This window comes from Stomoxys calcitrans, chromosome 4 (genome assembly GCF_963082655.1).
Source record: "Stomoxys calcitrans chromosome 4, idStoCalc2.1, whole genome shotgun sequence".
Classification (NCBI taxonomy): domain Eukaryota; kingdom Metazoa; phylum Arthropoda; class Insecta; order Diptera; family Muscidae; genus Stomoxys; species Stomoxys calcitrans.
In genome coordinates this window covers 124,465,841-124,485,804 of record NC_081555.1, presented here as the reverse complement: position 1 = coordinate 124,485,804, position 19,964 = coordinate 124,465,841, and the positions used below count along the sequence as shown (strand labels likewise).

Here is a 19,964-nt window from a genome sequence, read left to right as displayed (position 1 = left end):
AAGCAGCGGAGGTCGGTGATCTGCTGGTGATTTTATCCTGGACGAAGAATAGGTAGTGTGGGCGTCACGTATTTTTCAAAGGTAGTGCGGTCGTCATGTATTCTTCAGAAGTTTATGTCGACCGAATCGGATGCCGATGGTTCCGGCAAGAAATGTGAAACCTCAATGCGAAAAAAGACTAAAGGAATTTTAGTCGTTCATCGCTTTAAGTTCTAACAAAACACAAGGGGATCCATCCTAACATCTTCCAATGGAGGAATAAGACTTTTACCGAGGTCACCCAGAAAACGATGGAACTTCTGAGGCAAACGCATTTTCTAATCAGCTAGCATGAGGACGTCGATCTCAATATCGCTATAATCAAAGGAGCTAATATGTGGATGTTCACATCGAGTGCATTGATTACGAAGAAAATACAGTTGGAAAGAACACACCTCTCACCTTTTTAAATAAACCACATGGTGCGGATTCAACCCAATATTTATACAGGAATTCATCAAAATTGCACTGTCATGGCTGGAACGGATTTTAACTTGGCATGATATGATATGAAAGCACAAAACGACGTATGACAACAGGTTCATCAGTTTGTCATCGATTTTACTCAAAACAAAGACTGACATTTGTAAAAACGTCCCCACAGAAAGTGGTTTAAGTGGTCGAGACGTCCGTCCGACAAAAGCATACAGCAAGACTTGCAATGCAAATTTTCCCATGAACATTCCATTAAGCAACAGGGGCAAACTTTTCACATATCAATGAGTGCAGTCCGATACAAGTTTAAGCTCGATGATAAAGGACTTCCTTTTGATAGCCGAGTCCGAACGGAGTGTCGCAGTGCAACACCTCTTTGGAGAGAAGTTTTTACATGGCATAGTACCTCACAAATGTCGCCATAAGGCAACAGGCTAGGATTTGAACCCAGGCGTTCAGCCTCATAGGCGGACATGTTAATCTCTGTGCTACGGTGGCCTCCGCAAGACTTATTTCCTGGATATTGAGGGGCCATTTTAAAACATGGAGAAAAGGTCGATAATGGCAAATCTGGGCCACACGGGAACCTAACCTTATATCATCCAATGGATGAACTTTACGGAGTTCCGAATTGATTTCAACAAGGAAGATACGAATTTAATCCCATATGCTAACATTGTCGTGAAGCTAGACTGAGGTCAAGTAGTTTTTGTTGTTTTTGTAGCTACATTTTTGTGTGGAGGTTGCGATCCTCGTCAAGATCCTGTAGGTGAGCAAGCTCCTTCCGAACCATTGGTTAAGGTTAGGTTAGGTAAGAGTGGCAGTCTTTTACAGACTCACTTAGACAATGTTAGGTCCATTGTGATACCACAGTAGCGACAGACCAAGGCTACTGGCGGGAATCGAACCCACGACGCCTGCACTGGAAATCCAGGTATGCCATCAACTCGGCTACCAGGGCGCCCTGGTTATTAATCATTGGTTCTTAAAAGGCACTAATAACCCGCATTGTCATATCGAGCATCATAAGTAATCAGTGCTTGTGCAAGAGCCGGTGCCACCCAGCCTCTCACTGAGACTCTCCACTCGATAACGCTAATTGTCTGCGACTGCCATTGCAGCTATTCCGCATGGAGCATTCCACTATCCGCAACCTGTGGACGCGCCCGGTAGCTCGCAGTTAAGCTTCTCGTGACAGCACTAAACACTACACAGACCGAACCACATTGTTCCAACCCGTGTGGTGTTCACAGCTATCCCATTTCGGGAGAGGTCAAGTAGTGTCAGCGACTAGGGAGATCATGGAATGAAAATATAATAGAGAGATTAAGAACTAACGCAGGATCTTTGTAATTCGGATACAATGGATGATGAGAAAAAGCTAATAGCAGCCTTAGACTGGGTTTAGGGTTTAGGAGTTAGAAGCTCATCATAGGTTAGTTCACCGGAGGCCAGTCTGGCTCATTGTGATACCCTAGAGAGAAAGAAAGTGAAGAAAACGCTAGTACTCAGTTCGCATTACGAGGTCTTTCCAGGGCTGCGGAGTCAACCAGAGTCGAGTTTTTGAGATTGGATCGAAGTCGGATTTTTGGGTCGGAGTCGGAGATTGGTTCGGAGTTGAGCACGTTTTCCTCGACTCCGAACCGCTCTCCGACTCCGGATTAATAATCCGACTCCGACCCTAAGGGTTAGACACCGCAGCCCTGGGTTATTCACGACAAAAGAAGAAGGAAGAGTAGACCGGGGGGTAAACATCTATCCTTCACGAACGCACGTATTTGCATTCTCGCGCCGAATCACATCACACATCCAGTTGGAACCATCCCGTACCGACTATGAATGCCAGAAGACTTCCCTAAGGCAAGATCGCGTAGATTGCAGAAAAATCGCGTGCCCAAAAAGGCGAACCTGTGACCTTGCGGACACGTAAATGAGCCAAGCAGGTTGCCTGATAATCTCCTCCTTATTAAGAAAAATACTGCAGAGGTGATTGTGCGTCCCCATAAGGCCTAAGCCACGAGATCCTCTTACGAACTTCTATCGAACGCTAATAACTACTTCGACCTGCTCCGGTCGATGGCACGCCAGAACATTCTAACAGTCCGTTACCCATTTACCGAGTCGCACTTCGACACTGACTCTTCATTGGCTATTCTCTCGACTGTGCTCAGTAGCTCGCCAAATGATTGAATCGTTCGATGCAGACGAACCCGTCCAAGAGCCTTTCTCCGAATCCTCATTTCCTGGAATGTCATCATGGTCGAAAACTCATTTCAGCTCCAAATTATAAACTCCGAGTCCACACAGGGACTCCTAACAAAACGCCACGCATTTCGACCACACACATTTCCGTATGTGGAGGCAGCAATCGTCAAGCTCCAAGGTGAGCAATCTCGTTTCGGTATATGGGACCGATCGCCGCTGGAATGTCATGACCATTGGTTATATAAAGGCGCTAATAACTCCCCTTGTCATATCGAGTATAAAAGACTCTCAGTATTTAGGAAAAAAGCCGGTGCCGCCCCACTGAGACTGAGACTCTCCACTCGATATCGCTGATTGTCCGCGACTATAATTGCAGCTTCACGGTACACGAAGCTTCCCACTATCACCATCCTGTGAACGCGACCGGTAGCTCCCAGCTGAGTTTCTTGTTATGATGATGAACACCAAACACGTTTCACAGTTTCAAGCCCTGTGGTCCTCCACCACACCACAGCATCCTCGTACCCAAAGCCTTGAGCGCCGCCATAAAATCCTTCCCAGAAATGGCACATACCTCTGTCTGAAAGACTGTGCACTTACCAATATTGAGTGCGTCGGAGTAGATGCCTAAACCCGTAAATAACTTCGTTTTGGAGCCATCAGTGAAGACCAATGACTTATTGTCCTCAAACACAGCAACCGCCACAGTCTCGAAATGAGATTTATCTAAAATTTTTCTTTCGAAAATTCAATTTCAATTTCTATGAAATTTTCTCTAAAGACAAAATTTCTATGAAATTTTCTCTAAAAACAAAATTTCTATGAAATTTTCTCTAAAGACAAAATTTCTATGAAATTTTCTCTAAAGACAAAATTTCTATGAAATTTTCTCTAAAGACAAAATTTCTATGAAATTTTCTCTAAAGACAAAATTTCTATGAATTTTTCTCTAAAGACAAAATTTCTATGAAATTTTCTCTAAAGACAAAATTTCTATGAAATTTTCTCTAAAGACAAAATTTCTATGAAATTTTGTCTAAAGACAAAATTTCTATGAAATTTTCTCTAAAGACAAAATTTCTATGAAATTTTCTCTAAAGACAAAATTTCTATGAAATTTTGTCTAAAGACAAAATTTCTATGAAATTTTCTCTAAAGACAAAATTTCTATGAAATTTTCTCTAAAGACAAAATTTCTATGAAATTTTCTCTAAAGACAAAATTTCTATGAAATTTTCTCTAAAGACAAAATTTCTATGAAATTTTCTCTAAAGACAAAATTTCTATGAAATTTTCTCTAAAGACAAAATTTCTATGAAATTTTCTCTAAAGACAAAATTTCTATGAAATTTTCTCTAAAGACAAAATTTCTATGAAATTTTCTCTAAAGACAAAATTTCTATGAAATTTTCTCTAAAGACAAAATTTCTATGAAATTTTCTCTAAAGACAAAATTTCTATGAAATTTTCTCTAAAGACAAAATTTCTATGAAATTTTCTCTAAAGACAAAATTTCTATGAAATTTTCTGTAAAGACAAAATTTCTATGAAATTTTCTCTAAAGACAAAATTTATATGAAATTTTCTCTAAAGACAAAATTTCTATGAAATTTTCTCTAAAGACAAAATTTTTATGAAATTTTCTCTAAAGACAAAATTTCTATGAAATTTTCTCTAAAGACAAAATTTCTATGAAATTTTCTCTAAAGACAAAATTTCTATGAAATTTTCTCTAAAGACAAAATTTCTATGAAATTTTCTCTAAAGACAAAATTTCTATGAAATTTTCTCTAAAGACAAAATTTTTATGAAATTTTCTCTAAAGACAAAATTTCTATGAAATTTTCTCTAAAAACAAAATTTCTATGAAATTTTCTCTAAAGACAAAATTTCTATGAAATCTTCTCTAAAGACAAAATTTTTATGGAATTTTCTCTAAAGACAAAATTTCTATGAAATTTTCTCTAAAGACAAAATTTCTATGAAATTTTCTCTAAAGACAAAATTTCTATGAAATTTTCTCTAAAGACAAAATTTCTATGAAATTTTCTCTAAAGACAAAATTTCTATGAAATTTTCTCTAAAGACAAAATTTCTATGAAATTTTCTCTAAGGACAAATTTAAACTTTTTAAAATTTTATTTTTTTGTATGTTATCGGGATTTTATAAAATAAGTTTGTTTGATTTATTTTACGATGAATGAATTATCCATGTAACATGTAAACTGAATAATTGAACACTCCCACTATTTACGTATTGAACTCGGAAATGTAAAGCCATCTGCAGAGGGTTTCGAAACTTTTTCAATGTTTTTGGGAGCAGCACGAAAACTTAATGACCGACACACCTTCCTTTTCAATTATTGTAAAGCTTTTTTTTAAAATAATCCCTGTTCATAGTTTCACAAATGGTAACACTCTTACCCATCAAATCAATCAAACCGATTGCTATGGAAATGTTAATGCTAATCCCATGACACATACCTGCAACGAAACAAAAAAATTAGGGGAAATTATTAATTTAATGTTAATAATGTGTTGAAATAATTACCAAAACAAAAAAATTATGAAAAAATGCTACCATGAAAATCCACATGAATAACAATTAATGCACAAATTCCTCGAATTGCCCCCCATGAGAGTGTCAACAGCATAAACATTTCATTAGTCTGCGGCATTCTGAAGCGACTACTAATTACCTGCTGCTTCAGACATAATACCATGACCATTTGGCATAGTTATTAAAACGCCCACCAGTTCAGACCCTAAATTAATGATGGGCCAAAGCATGGTAATTTCACTTGCAGCCAGAATTAAACAAAAGTCTTAGGACTTGGGACTAAGGCTAAATGAATACAAAATCTGAAATTGTTATCGAAACAAAGTAAACATTCACACCCACACATATGTACAGCACTTGTTTGATTGTTTGTTTGTTTGTTTGTGTCCATCGAAGAAAACATCGAATATGAAACTGTAAGGCTAATGAAATCAAAACGTTCTTGAATTCAATACTCTCCGCCGTTACTTAATGACAGTGTTGCCATTTATAAATAAAAAAAACTAAATTTAAACAAAATTTAAAATGCTACTAACATTTTTTAATAAAAATTTGCTATAAAAAGATAATTTTATTAAAATTTCTATAGAAATAAAATTAGAAAAAATTTTTATAGGAATACAAATTTGCAAAAAAAAATTTAAAATTTCTTTGTTGCCAAAATTTTCTATAGAAATGAAATTTTGTCAAAATTATTTATAAAAATAAAGAAAAACACCAAAGAATGTTTTAGTGGATCTATAGCCGAAACTAAAAAATAAATTGCAGAGATTAAAAAGGTCAACAATAAAAAAACAGAAATGAAATGTTGACAAAATTTTCTATAGAAATTACATTTTGACAAAATTTTCTATAGAAATAAAATTTTCCATTTTCAAGATTTTTGCCTGTTAGGGCGAAGATCATTAAACTTCACAATTTGAGCTTGTTTCTCTTTCGAGACGAACTCAATGATCAGAGATTTTCTTTGTAAAAGGAAAAGGCGTAAGTGAGAAAGAAAGTGGTTGGTGTGTGTTGCTATCTCTGGCTTTCCTTGCAAATGGAAAAGAAAAGAGATAGCAACACACACCAACCACTTTCTTTCTCACTTTCGCCTTTTCCTTTTACAAAGAAAATATCCGATCTTTGAGCTCATCTTGAAAGAGAAACAAACAAAAATTGCGAAATTTAATGACAATCGCCCCAACAGGCAAAAAACTTGCAAATGAAAAAAATCAGCAGATCTCGGCCGGGATTCGAACCTGGGCGCACGGAGCAACAGCGAGAGCCGCTGTCTAGCGTTAGAAGCCATCAATACAATTTCCAACAGATGCACCGAATCATGTGTACCATGATGTAGTGTAATTGTTGCAGAAAACAAAGTCTGTCATTACACAAAAACACATGCATTGGAAAAAAGTACAGCTAATAGACAGGGTTGTCGAGCGTGGTTAATATGGTAATTGTATGATAGAGGCATTTTCGCAATTAATACGATTCAAATATAACATACCAACGAACGGCCCTTGAAGCCATCACGCCTAATTTGGTTAAAAAGTCTTCTAAGCAAAGACGAAACGCGTCCAATAGTGATTGGCGTGTGTTGCTATCTCTGGCTTTCCTTTTCCATTTGCAAAGAAAATCTCCAATCATTGAGCACGCCCTAACAGGCAAAAAACTTGAAAAATTCAAAATTCGGCAGAGCCCGGCCAGGATTCGAACCTGGGCACACGGAGCAACAGCGAGAGCTATTGCCGTTGTCTTCGCGTTCAAAGCCATCAATACAACTTCCAACAGATGAACAAAATCAGGTGTAGTGTAATTTGCCACAGATAGAATGTCTGTCATTACACAAAAATACATGCATTGGGAAAAGTACAGCTAAAAAGCAGGGTTGTCGAGCGTGGTTAATGTGGTAATGCGTTTACGCTATTAATACGATTCAAATACAACATACAAACACACGGCCCTTTAATGCCATCACACCTAATATGGTTGAAAAGTCGTCTAACCGAAGACGAAGCGCGTCCCATAGTGGCTGGTGTGTGTTGCCATTTCTGGCTTTTCTTCTACATTTGCAAAGAAAATCTCCAATCATTGAGCTCGTCTCGAAAGAGAAACAAAACTTGACATGGCTAGATCGACTCAGATAGTCGAGACGATCAAGATTATACTTTGTGGGGTCCTAGGTCAATATTTTGAGGTGTTACAAATGGAATAACTTGATTAGTATAGGGGTATACTAATCAAGTTTATTCTATGGTGGTGGGTATAAAACTCAATTTGTGTTTGTCGTCGTCGATTGTTTGGTTTGGTGGTGGTTTGGAAGGAAACATAGGTTATATAATTTGTTGATATCGGAGGGGGGCGGATCCTCCCCCTTACCCCTAGAGTACTAAAAACAAAATTGTAGCGATCGAGACAATATGGGATTCAAATGAAAGGTTTTCGGGAGTAGAATACGAATTTCATATTAAAAATTGGGTTCAAGTGACTGGGAGGCCGTCCCAGCCCCAAAACCCCCTTAAAATCGGTTTATTTGGAGATCATGACAAAATAGGACTCAAATGAAAACTATTCGGGAGTAGATTACGAATATGGCCAGAAAGAAAAGGATTAGGCTTTATATATTGTTGATATCGGAAGGGGGCGGACCCTCCATCATTACCACAAAAACACCAGCCAAAATCAAAAGTGCACCGATCGGGACCATATGTGTGTCAAATGAAAGATATTGAAGAGTAGAATACGAATATTGTATTAAAAATAGGATCTAAGTACCCAGGAAGTCGCCCTTACTCCAAAACTACTCCAAGCTGAGAAATTGAACTTTCATATTAATATGGGGCTTAAATGAAAGGTATTCGGGAGATTAAGAATCTGACATACAAAATCAGGTCGAATTATAGGGGATCCACCCACCCCCCAAAAACCCCCTTAATGGGTATATTAGCGAATCACGACTATTGGGATTCTGTTTGTTTGTTTGTTTCGTATAGACTCAAAACAGATCGTTTAGGTTGGCCTAGAAGGAAACTTAGGTTATATAATTTTTCGATATCGGAAGGGGGCGCACTCTCCCCCCTACCCCATAAACACCACCCAAAATTAAAAGTGATTGTTTGGAACAATGTGGGTATCAAATGAAAAGGTTTGGAGAGTAGAAAAATTATATAATTTTTCGATATCGGAAGGGGGCGCACCCTCCCCCCTACCCCATAAACACCACCCAAAATTACAAGCGATTGTTTGGAACAATGTGAGTATCAAATGAAAAGTATTGGAGAGCAGAATACGAGCATAGTAGTAAAATTTTAGTCTAAGTACCCAGCGGGCCACTCCAAGCCCAAAACATCCCCAAACAGACATATTGGACTCATGTCAATATGGGACTTAAATTTAAGTTATTAGGGAGGAGATTACGAATATGGCAGAAAAAGTCCATGTAATGAATGGGTGGTTTCCCCATCCCCAAAAGGGCAAAGTGGCGGAATGCCAGCCCCAGCCCCAAAACGCCCACCAACTCGTACATATTTATTGACGATGGCAATTTTGGGTTTAAATGAATGTTATTTGGGAGTAGAGCAAGAATTTTACAAATGCGATAATTCAGACCCAGCCCCAAAAAGTACTCCCCGCAATTCCTTTGTCATTGCCCGGCTTGCGTGTCTAACAGATACCGGTACTTATGTGGAGACACAATATCATACATGAACCAATTGAAAACAATCAAGGATTTTGTAAGTAGCACGGAATTCCTAACTTAAAATTTACTTTTTAGAGGTTACTTCATAGTTTTTAGAACGCACACAAAGCCGATTATTGGCTTAGGTGCATGTCCGTAGTGGCATGGGGCGGATTAATATCTGCACCCTCTTTTCAACCTAACCTAACCTAACCTAAGAAGTGATGTCCGATTCAAGTTTAAGCTCAATGATAAGGGACCTCCTTATTATAGCCGAGTCCCAACAGCGTCCCGCAGTGCGACACCTCCATGGGAAGTTTTTACATGACTTGCATGACATAGAAACTCACACATGTTGCCAACATTAGTAGGGGATATCCAACACATAAAATTTTTTCAATATTTTCCCCAGGGTTTAAACCCACGCGCTTCAATGAAATGAATTCGATAGCTAAAATCGGGGCGAAATGTCCCCATCTTTAAACTCTACCAAAACACGACTTCATACCGACCGTAGCAATATAGGGCTCAAGTTAAAGGTATAAGAGCGTTAAAGAAGGCGCAGCGGAACGGGCCCAGTGCGACTAGTTTTCTATAAAATTAAATTTAAAAATAAAATTTCTACAAAATTTTATATAGAATCAAAATTAAAAAACCTTCCCCTTTAACATCATTTTCAAAAAATCCTTGTGGTATCCCAAAAACACGAAATTGGTATAACTTTTAGGCATTCAATAATCTGGGGGAACGCCCCATCCCAAAACCCACCCGAACGGACATGGTTGCCGATTTGGACAATATGGGTATCAAATGAAAGCTATTTAAGAGTAGAGTATGAATTTGATATACAAATTTCACCAGAAGTGTTGGGGGGTCCTCCACCGCCAAAAAAAAACCCCCAACAGGACACTTTCACCGCTTTGGGCAATACGGACACAAAATGAAAGGTATTAAAAAGTAGAGTATGAAACTGATATAAAACAGTATTCCATGGTGTTTGAGGCGCTCTATTTACCAATTGGGACAAAATGCGTATCAAATGAAAGATATTTGGAAGTTGAGTACACATCTGTATATATAATAAATTTTGTAAATTGTAAAATTTGTATGCCACCTTATGATACCCCAAAAACAAGAAATTGGTATAAAATTTGGGGGTCAATTAACCTGGGGGGACGCCCCATCCCATAGCCCACCCAAACGGACATGTTTAACGATTGGCACAATATGGGTATCAAAAGAAAGATATTTTGGAGTAGAGTACGAAGTCGGCATAAAAATGTCACATTAAGTGCCGGGGGGGTCCCCCATCACGACCCAACAGGACACTTTAATCGCTTCGGGCAAAATGGGTATCAAATAAAAGCTATTTAAAAGTAGAGTACAAATGTGACATAAAAAATGAGTTCCTTGATGTCTAAGGGGCCTCCCCACACCCAAAACCACCCAGCAGGACATACAATAGTCTAAAGCCGGACAATATCCTGCAATGGAATTTCAAAAATAAAAATTTTAATAAACTATTCACGGAAAATTTCTTGAATTATTTCTTAGTGGCAACTCTGTGGCAGCACCAACATCACACTATAACAATTGCTGTTTTTCCGCTCGATGCCCTCAGCAATCAATATTCGAGGCTAGTATCTGAATTATTAAAACGTATAAATGAATTTCACAGTTGACCTCCTGTGACTATGGTGCCCTCAAGACAATTCTTACGTCGTTCAGTCGACCGACGTTCGACGGTTGCCGTAGTGAATTTTAAAACATTTGGGCCTCAGAGAAAATTAAATTGAAAATGAAAATCTATTGAGAAGTGAATAAGCAATTGGCGATGGTTTAGGGGTCGGGGGGAAAATGGTTTGGAAAAAATGGTATACGGCCGTATATACATATAACCGAAGAACAACGTTTTGTCGCCAATTGCCTCAAATGGAATTTTTTAAAAATCCATATGCCGCTCCACAGACCCTGCAGCAGGCTATCATCATAATTTTGCTTTAAACAAGAAGTCACTGTGTGTGTGTGAGTGTGTGTGTGTGTGAGCGCGCAGAGCTACTCCTCTATCATCATCAACTTGGGTAGCTGGCTGACTCTTGGCAACATTTGCTTGTGGTTTTGGGTTGTATTTTATTTTATTTAATAATTACAAAAGTGAATATTGATTAAGCCCACCATTTCAGGGAATTAATTAGCCCAACCCATGACATTGTCACTTTTAGAATATTAATCTTGGTTGGCGGAAGATGTCAATTAGGCGAAGAGAAAATTAAAATGCAAAGGAGAAGCATTTTTTTTCTTCATCCTGGTGATGCTAAGTAAATTGGATTTGCTTCTTGTGGATGTGGATAGGAGCCACGTGGACCATTTTAAAGGCAAATGTGTTAAAGAAATTTATGTGAAAAAAAGGGAAATTCCATATTAAAATATTTTTGTAAAGGGAAATGAAATTTACGAAGAAATTTTCCATAAAATATATTTCGAAAAAATCCTTATTAAAATTTAATTTTGACAAATTATAAATTATAAAAATTATAAACAAACAAAATTTTAGCAAGAGCAATTTTATGTTATATATAAAAATCAATTTGTGTTTGTTTGTAGGTTTGTTTGTTTGTGTGTGTTATAGACTCAAAACCGGCTGAACCGATTTTCTCGAAATTTTTACAGTTGGTGGTGAAAATAGGGTACTACATTTTTTGATATCTGAACCCTCCTTACCCTAATTTTCAGAAACGCCAGATCTCGGAGATGGGTGGTGCGATTTAAGCGAAATTTTGTGTGCTTCCTTATAGTAACCTACAAACCGGATGGGGTACCTAGGCTGGGTGCCCCACCCCGAAACTTACCAAATATATATATACACCAATCACGACAATATGGGACTCAAATGAAAGGTATTTAAAATTAGAAAATGTTTCTGATACCCAATTGTCGGGGAGGCCACCGTAGCGCAGAGGTTAGCATGTCTGCCTATGACGCTGAACGCCTGGGTTCGAATCCTGGCGAGACCATCAGACAAAATTTTCAGCGGTGGTTTTCCCCTCCTAATGCTGGCAACATTTTTGAGGTACTATGCCATGGAAAACTTCTCGCCAAAGAGATGTCGCACTGCGGCACGCCGTTCGGACTCGGCTATAAAAAGGAGGCCCCTTATCATTGTGCTTAAACTTGAATCGGACTGCACTCATTGATATGTGAGAAGTTTGCCCCTGTTCCTTAATGGAATGTTCATGGGCAAATTTTGCAATTTTTTGCAATCCAATTGTCGGACCAAGTGTTTGGGGACCACCCCAACCTCCAAAACACCCCTAAATCGGATATATTTAACAACCATGGCAATATGGGACTCAAATGAAAGATATTTGCGAATAATATACGAATCTGATATCCAAATGTGGGACCAAGTTTCTGGGGGTCACCCCTTCCCTAAAAAAACTCCCCAAACAGCATATATTTACTGACCATGGCAATATGGGACTTAAATAAAAGGTATTTGGTGTAGGTCTAGAAAACAAATCTGATATCCAGATCTAAGAACATTCCCCAAAGAGGACAAATTTACGACCATAGCAATATGGGGCTGAAATGAAAGGAAGTAAAGAAAGAATCTGATATCAATATTCGGTAAAAAGTGTCTATGGGGCCACCCCACCCCCATAACACCACCCATATAGGACGTATTTGCTGACCATTCCAATATGGGGCTGTAATAAGATGTATTTTAGAGTAGAAAACGAATCTGATATACATTTTTTTATTTTTTTAGGGACAAGTCACTGAACGGCCACCCCATCCCCAAGAACACCCCCGAAACAGGTCATGTTTGCCGACTATGGAAATATCGGGCTCAAATGAAAGGTATTTGGGATTAGAGTACGAATCTGATATCAACATTCGGGACCAACTGCTTAGGAGACGTCCCACCCCCATAACAATGCCCAAATAGGACGTATTTGCTCACCATGACAATTTTGGGTCTAGGATCTCGATATTGACAGTATTTAGGGCCCATACCCTAAACCGGTCATAGTTGCTGACTTTTGCAATAAGGGGTTTAAATTAAAGGTATTTGAGATTGGAAAACGAATTTGATATCAATGGCAATATGGTGTTCAAATAGAGGATATTTGAGAGTAGAGCACGATGCAGATATATTTTCAGGGCTAAGTGTTTGGGGGACCACCCCACTCGCCAAAACACCCCTAAATTGGGCATATCTACCAACCACGTCAATCTGGGGCTCAAACGAAAGGTATTGGGAGTCTAGCCCTTCCCTAAAACACCCCACAAACAACAATTATTTACTGTCCATCGCAATATGGGCTCAACAAAAGGTATTTGGGAGTATAGTACAAATCTGATATCCAAATGTGGGATCGTGTATTTGGGGCACCGCCCCATTCCCAAAACACCCCCCAAAGAGTACACTTTTTGGGACCAAATGTTTGAGGAGGCCTCATCAACTCAATGACAATATGGGGTTTAAATAAATGGTATTTGAGAGAAGAGCACAATGCTGGTATTTTTTTCTGGGGCCAAGAGTCTAACGGACCACCTCACCTCCGCAAACACCCCTAAATCGAACATTATGACAATATCGAGCTGAATTAAAGACTTTTTGTAATGGAGTATATCTAACACCCAAACGTTAATGACTCTAAACCCTGCTACATATAAAGCAAAAGAACAAGCAGCGGAGCAGGCCCGGTTCAGATTTCTTTAAAGCTCGCATTTTCCTTAAAAACCAAGTTTTGATGAAATAGAAAAATCAAAATTTTAATTTTAATAAAATGTTATAAAAAATTACATAAATACATATGAACATCTCTTTAAATTTTTTTTTTTTTGAAATTGAAACAAAAATTTAAAATTCGTCATTAAATGAAAGGATTGAAACTATTTCCCAAGACTTTGACATTTTTATTGATTTTCTGTTATTATCATTGGAAAATTTGTATGACATCAAATGATCAACAGCTACATTGGTTTCTACGAAAACAACCCAAAACTTTATGAGCAGGCACATGTAGACATTTGTCATTCTTGTTATGGTACAAGAGAGCAACTTCTTGCTGTCAACGCTAGAAAGTTTGATAGCTGTCTCTTTATCACAACAATAATAAAGCCACTTAAAATGTTTTATTTTATAGACGTTTTCTATTCCTCCCTCTTTCGTGTATAAAAGATGACAATTTTTACAATTTATGGGATTTAAATGATCTCATGTGGGTGCATATATGGTTTTCATGGGGTCGTATCTGGGACGCAGTGTTGTTTGAAATAAAAACGGGAGGCATTTGTTAAATATCTTAAAACTAATAAACCCTAACACAAATTAGACACAAGTTGCAATGTTCCTTAAGAAGAACAAAACGAAAAAAAATGGCATAAAAGAATTCCCCTGAAATATTTTGAGTACAGCGTTACGAAGAAAGTTCTCCCCTGGTGCCCCCTAAAACAATGTGTCGCTGTTATCTTTCAAGCGTATGTGGCAAATGGAATGTGTCTTTGGATTCAAAACAAAAATCCATTAAAACAAAAAGATTTATAAGAAATGTTTAGAATTTTACTATAAAGACAAACCCAAAACAACATACCGCTACATGTTGACCCATATAGTGCGGAATTTGAGGGTAAATTTTTAGGTAAAATGATTTGTGGTGCAAGCACATGTGTGATAATAGATTTTGTTGCACTTTTACTTTTGTAGCAAAAGACATAAAAAACCAAACAAATATTTTTTTTATGTCTCTTGCTTTCTTGAAGCACAATTTTCCTGCTTTAATAATAACAAGTAAAAGCGTGCTAAGTTCGGCCGGGCCGAATCTTATATACTGTTACGAAAATTATAACCGGATTCAATTACACACCATTAATTGTTTTCGTCACTAAATATATCTCTTAAAAGAGATGGGCTCATTGAATTGTTATTGCCTACCTATCATCATCATAGAACTTAATAAGCACTAAATGAATTCATACGTCATACATAACAGAGAGCCACACTTTTGGATTACTGTTGCTCTCTCACGTAATTAGATTGTAAATCCAATTTATCCGCCTCGTTAAACAAAGAGTTGTTATGGAACAAGTGGAAGTAGAAGTCCGGAGAGAACCTGTTCTTCTTTTGTTTTCTTTTGCTTGGTGGAGTGGGTGACCTGTTTGACATTGACCAAAGCAGAATGTGTGCCAATGGTTTTTTTTCTGGTTGCATTTTTTTTGCAGATGTAAAAAAAGGGCAGTCTGATTAAGAAGTAAAGCAAGCAAGTTGTTCGCACATGGTTTTTTTTTTTAAGTCATCATCATCATCGCTTTGATCGAACCAACGAAAAACCAAAAACAACACCTCTCGGGAACCATCAACAGCAGCAGCAGCACAATAATTACAACGATATTAAACGAGTATTTGTTTATTTTAATATCTGTAAATTATTGTCAACCTTTTTTTTATTTTGTTTAATAAAGAGAATTCGCAACATTGGTGTCAGATGTGGGGTACGTCCGGACTCCTGTAGAAGCCCTTACCATGCCTAAAAGATCCAGTAATTCTTCTTTTCTAAACTCCATAACTAGAACGGTTCAACAAACGATCGATGAAGTGATGGAAAGCCAACGACAGAGAGATGAAGAGCTTATGAGAAATATTCGATGCCTGGAGAGTACGATGGCCGCGAGACTCGATGAAATGGGACAGAGGAGACCCCCTACTGCCCTGGATTCTGCGTATATGACCCAAGGAGTATTCCCCAACCCTTCTCCATCCCACTCCGAATCACGGCCATCCTCCCGTATCAGTCATAGTTCACGTGGCTCCATTTCGCCTGCTTCCCAGATCTTATCACACCATGGCATAACTGCGAATGCTGGAACAGATCAGCCTATTGCACACCAGTCACCTAGCGCGGCCTGGCATACTGATGCATGTCATAACGTTCCTAGGGTAGAGAACGTTGTACCCATTGCGAACGGCCATCAAATTAATTTTTCGACAGTTAATTGTGATCGTCCGATCTGGAACGGTCATAGTTATCTCCCACCAAATCAATCAATTAATCCAGTCATGAACAATCCGGGTTTACACGAGATCGGCAATCACGTGCCCGCTGCCACAGGTAATTTATTTCACCATAGTTATCATCAAGTTCCTCATCCAGGGGCAACAAGGTTCGAAGAAAATTGTAATTCTACCACAAACTTTCCCCGTTTTGACCAATTTTTTTTGGGGGAATCCTTGCCCAACGGATTAAATATGGCACCTCCCCTTCATTTTAATTATCAACCAAACATCTGTCGGGAACCTTCCATGGCACGACCGTTGTTGAACAACCATATTACTTCCCATAACCTTCCTAACAAACCAGCTTTTAAACCCCATTATATATCGACCTATGACGGCACAACTTCGTGGAGTGACTATGAGCGCCAAGTGGAAGATGCCGCTATTTTTTATCAGTGGTCAGCAGCAGAGACACTTATAGCCGTTACGTCCAACTTAAGAGGACGCGCTTTAAGTTTGTATGGCACCATTCCTCGCCAACCTCCCCCTACGTATGAACAGGTACGGCAGGTTATGCGAGACCGCTTTTCTTTGGACGCCCAGGCAAGCTACCGTCATTTCCGTAAATGCGTTCAGTCTCCAAAAGAATCAATCCAGGATTACGCAACTGAACTGGAAAGATTGTCTACGAATGCATTTAGGGGGGCGCCTAATGAAGTCGTAACCCAAATAGTTATGCATCAGTTCATCGATGGCTTGTATGACACACACCTTCAGAGTTTGGTTATGGCTAGCCGTCCTAGTTCTATAACAGATGCTATGCGCACCGCCATGGATCTTCAGGCGCAAGACACCAGAACTAAACCTCGAAATGTCTACAACGTGGAAGTAGACTCCGAAGGGTTGGATCGACGTAATAACAAGCCGAGAAATCATAGAAGCAAAAATAAGTCGGGAAACGAGCCGACATCGACTTGAAGGAGCCCAAGTCGATGGATAACACTGAGGCTCCCAACGACAATAATAAGGAATCGGTCAATTGCCAAGCGACGTTTAACACCGGTGCGGATAATTGCCATGAACCAGGAAGTTTACCGGATGCAGACAATAAACTTTATAGCGTGCCTGACGGTGAGGTATTGCTCAACATTGGTGCCTGGGGAGACCAAAGCTTACATTGCATAGCTCTTGTGGAAAATCAACCTTTAGAGTTTATAGTTGACACTGGTGCTTCGGCTTCACTTGTTAATTTGCGGTTCGTTCCTTCAACCGCTACCAAACGTCCTTGTAGTGTGTTGCTACGAGGTCCCGGTGGCGAGACGTTTAAAGCTGAGTTTGTAGCAACACTCAAATTCCAGCTTGGTAATATTCCGCTATGTCATGAGTTTTTAATAGTCAAAGGAACGACTCCTTCGCTGCTGGGTGTAGACTTTTTGCGGAAGCAAAAAGCCGTAGTTAATCTTGGAGAACTACGCCTTGAAATGAATAGTGTTTGTGTGCCATTACACCTTCCTGAGCATATGTCTAATAATTTGGTATATTTTCTAGAAAACATTACATTACCCGCACGCTCCGATGTTTGCATTTCTACAAAATGTGCTTTTAAAGAAAGTGTCCCTGAATCACTGCTAGAGACATGCGATGAATCTAGTCTACCCCGTGGCGTACTTTTGGGAAGAACACTGGTTAACGCTGCCACCGAAACGCTGCCGGTAAGACTAATTAACCTGACAGAGGAGGAAGTAAAAATAACCCCTATGACAGCGGTGGGAAAACTCGAAGAGGTGCATGTTTTAGATCCGAGCAATTCTTGTGAAACAACACCTGTCGATAATTTCAATATTTCTTCCGAGATTAGTAAAAAAGACCGCAACTCGTTCGACGATATGGTTATTCAATTCCATGACGTATTTTCGACGGGGCCATTGGACTTTGGCAGAACCACCCTTACTTATCACCACATAAATACGGGAGACACCGCCTCCATTAAGCAGCTGCCCCGGCGTGTACCAATTGCCAAAAAGAAGGAAATGGAAGATTTGATTTCTGATATGAGCCAACGCAACGTAATTCAACCATCACAGAGCCCTTGGTCGTCTCCTGTAGTGTTGGTACGAAAGAAAGACGGCTCAACGAGGTTTTGCGTTGACTATCGACGCCTTAATGACGTCACTATAAAAGATTCCTATCCGCTGCCTCGGATGGACGACATACTCTCAACACTACACGGATCAAACTGGTTTTCAACGATGGATTTGCAAAGTGGCTACTGGCAAGTCGAAGTTGACGAAGAGTCTAAGTCAAAAGCCGCATTTGCTTGTTCCTCGGGTCTATACGAGTTTAATGTAATGCCGTTCGGGCTAACTAATGCGCCTGCTACTTTTGAACGCTTAATGGATGGTCTTTTCTCTGGTATAGCATGGCGGTCGGTTCTTGTGTACTTAGATGACGTCATCGTCCATTCGCGAACAGAATCTGAACATCTAGATCACCTAAAAGCTGTTTTTAGTCGTCTTCGAGAAGCTGGATTAAAGTTAAGCCCAAAGAAGTGTAATTTTTTTCAAACGAGAGTGCATTATCTCGGACACGTAGTGGGAAGAAATGGCCTCGAAACAGATCCTCAAAAACTATCCGCAGTCAAGGAATGGCCTATACCAATAAATAAAAAACAAGTGCGTTCATTCTTAGGACTTTGCTCCTACTATCGCAAATTTGTGGAGAATTTTTCTACAATTGCTCATCCATTAAACAAGTTGACGGAGGAACGGAACAAATTCCAGTGGAATGCAGATACCCAACAGTCATTCGAACACCTGAAAGAAAAACTTTTATCTCCACCAATTCTGGCGTTCCCGGATGAGTCCAAACCATTTATACTGGACACGGACGCATCAAACTGTGCAGTAGGTGCCGTCCTCAGTCAAGTTCAGGACAACAAGGAGTTAGTGATTGAATACTACAGTAAATCGCTCCAAAAGGCCGAACGTAATTATTGCGTCACCCGCCGGGAACTTCTTGCTGTAGTACTGGCTACTAAACACTTTCACCACTACCTTTTTGGCCGGAAATTTGTAATACGGACTGACCACGCGTCCCTTAGATGGTTATATAATTTCAAGGAACCAGACGGACAGATCGCCCGTTGGCTAGAACGATTGCAACAATATGACATGAGCATCCAGCATCGTAAAGGTTCCAGTCATGGCAATGCCGATGCACTTTCTCGAAGGCCATGTGGGGACTGCAAAAACTGCACGAAAGCTGAAGAAAACGATCACCAAGTTGTGCTAGCGATTCAAGTAGTACCCGAAAACATCGCAGAATTGCAAAAGGAAGATAAAACTCTAACAGTGGTACGGTCCTGGTTAAACTGCGGGGAAAGGCCACCAAAAAGTGACATTTGGGGAGAATCTAGCGATATAAAGGCGTATTGGCACATCTGGCAACTGCTTCTAATTGAGGATGACATTTTGAAATATAAACAAACTAATTATAGAGGCGAGCAAATGAAATTAATTGTTTTGCCTAAAAAGTTAGTGTCACTAGCAATCGAACAGCTTCATAACTCCGTAACCGGCGGGCATCTTGGACAGCGTAAAACCCTAAGCAAGGTAAAAACAAGATTTTTTTGGAATCGACGATCAGCGGATGTTAATCAATGGTGCATCGAGTGTCACGTATGTGCAGCCAGAAAAGGTCCACATAGAAAAACCGTGGGTAGGCTTAATCCCAGCCAGATAGGAGTACCCTTTGAAAGAATGGCAGTAGATGTTTTAGGTCCCTTGCCATTGACAATATCAGGTAACCGATATATCGTTATATGTATGGACTATTTTACAAAATGGCCTGAGGCATTTGCACTCCCAAACCAAAAAACTGAGGAAGTTGCAACGGCTTTAGTTAATGAAGTTTTTTGCAGATTTGGAGTCCCCTTCGCCTTACATTCGGACCAGGGGAGAAACTTTGAATCCGAAGTATTTCAGAAGACAATGGAGATACTTGGTATTGAAAAAACCCGAACTACACCTCTAAGGCCTCAATCCGATGGAATGGTGGAGCGT

The 19,964-nt window shown here is 39.3% G+C and overlaps 2 protein-coding genes across 7 annotated transcripts in view; one reads left to right on the top strand and one right to left on the bottom strand.

Annotated features, from left to right (window-relative positions):
- The window catches only part of LOC106093307 (protein sidekick), a 490,348-nt gene that overhangs the window by 281,042 nt on the left and 189,342 nt on the right, over positions 1-19,964 (bottom strand). The gene's annotated exons all lie outside the window — the stretch shown is intronic.
- Positions 14,750-17,867, top strand: LOC131996643 (uncharacterized). The gene is made up of 3 exons (XM_059366236.1): positions 14,750-15,055; positions 15,132-15,308; positions 15,372-17,867. The coding sequence occupies exon 3, from the start codon at positions 15,433-15,435 to the stop codon at positions 16,879-16,881; it is 1,449 nt and encodes a 482-aa protein (XP_059222219.1). The 5' UTR covers positions 14,750-15,055; positions 15,132-15,308; positions 15,372-15,432; the 3' UTR covers positions 16,882-17,867.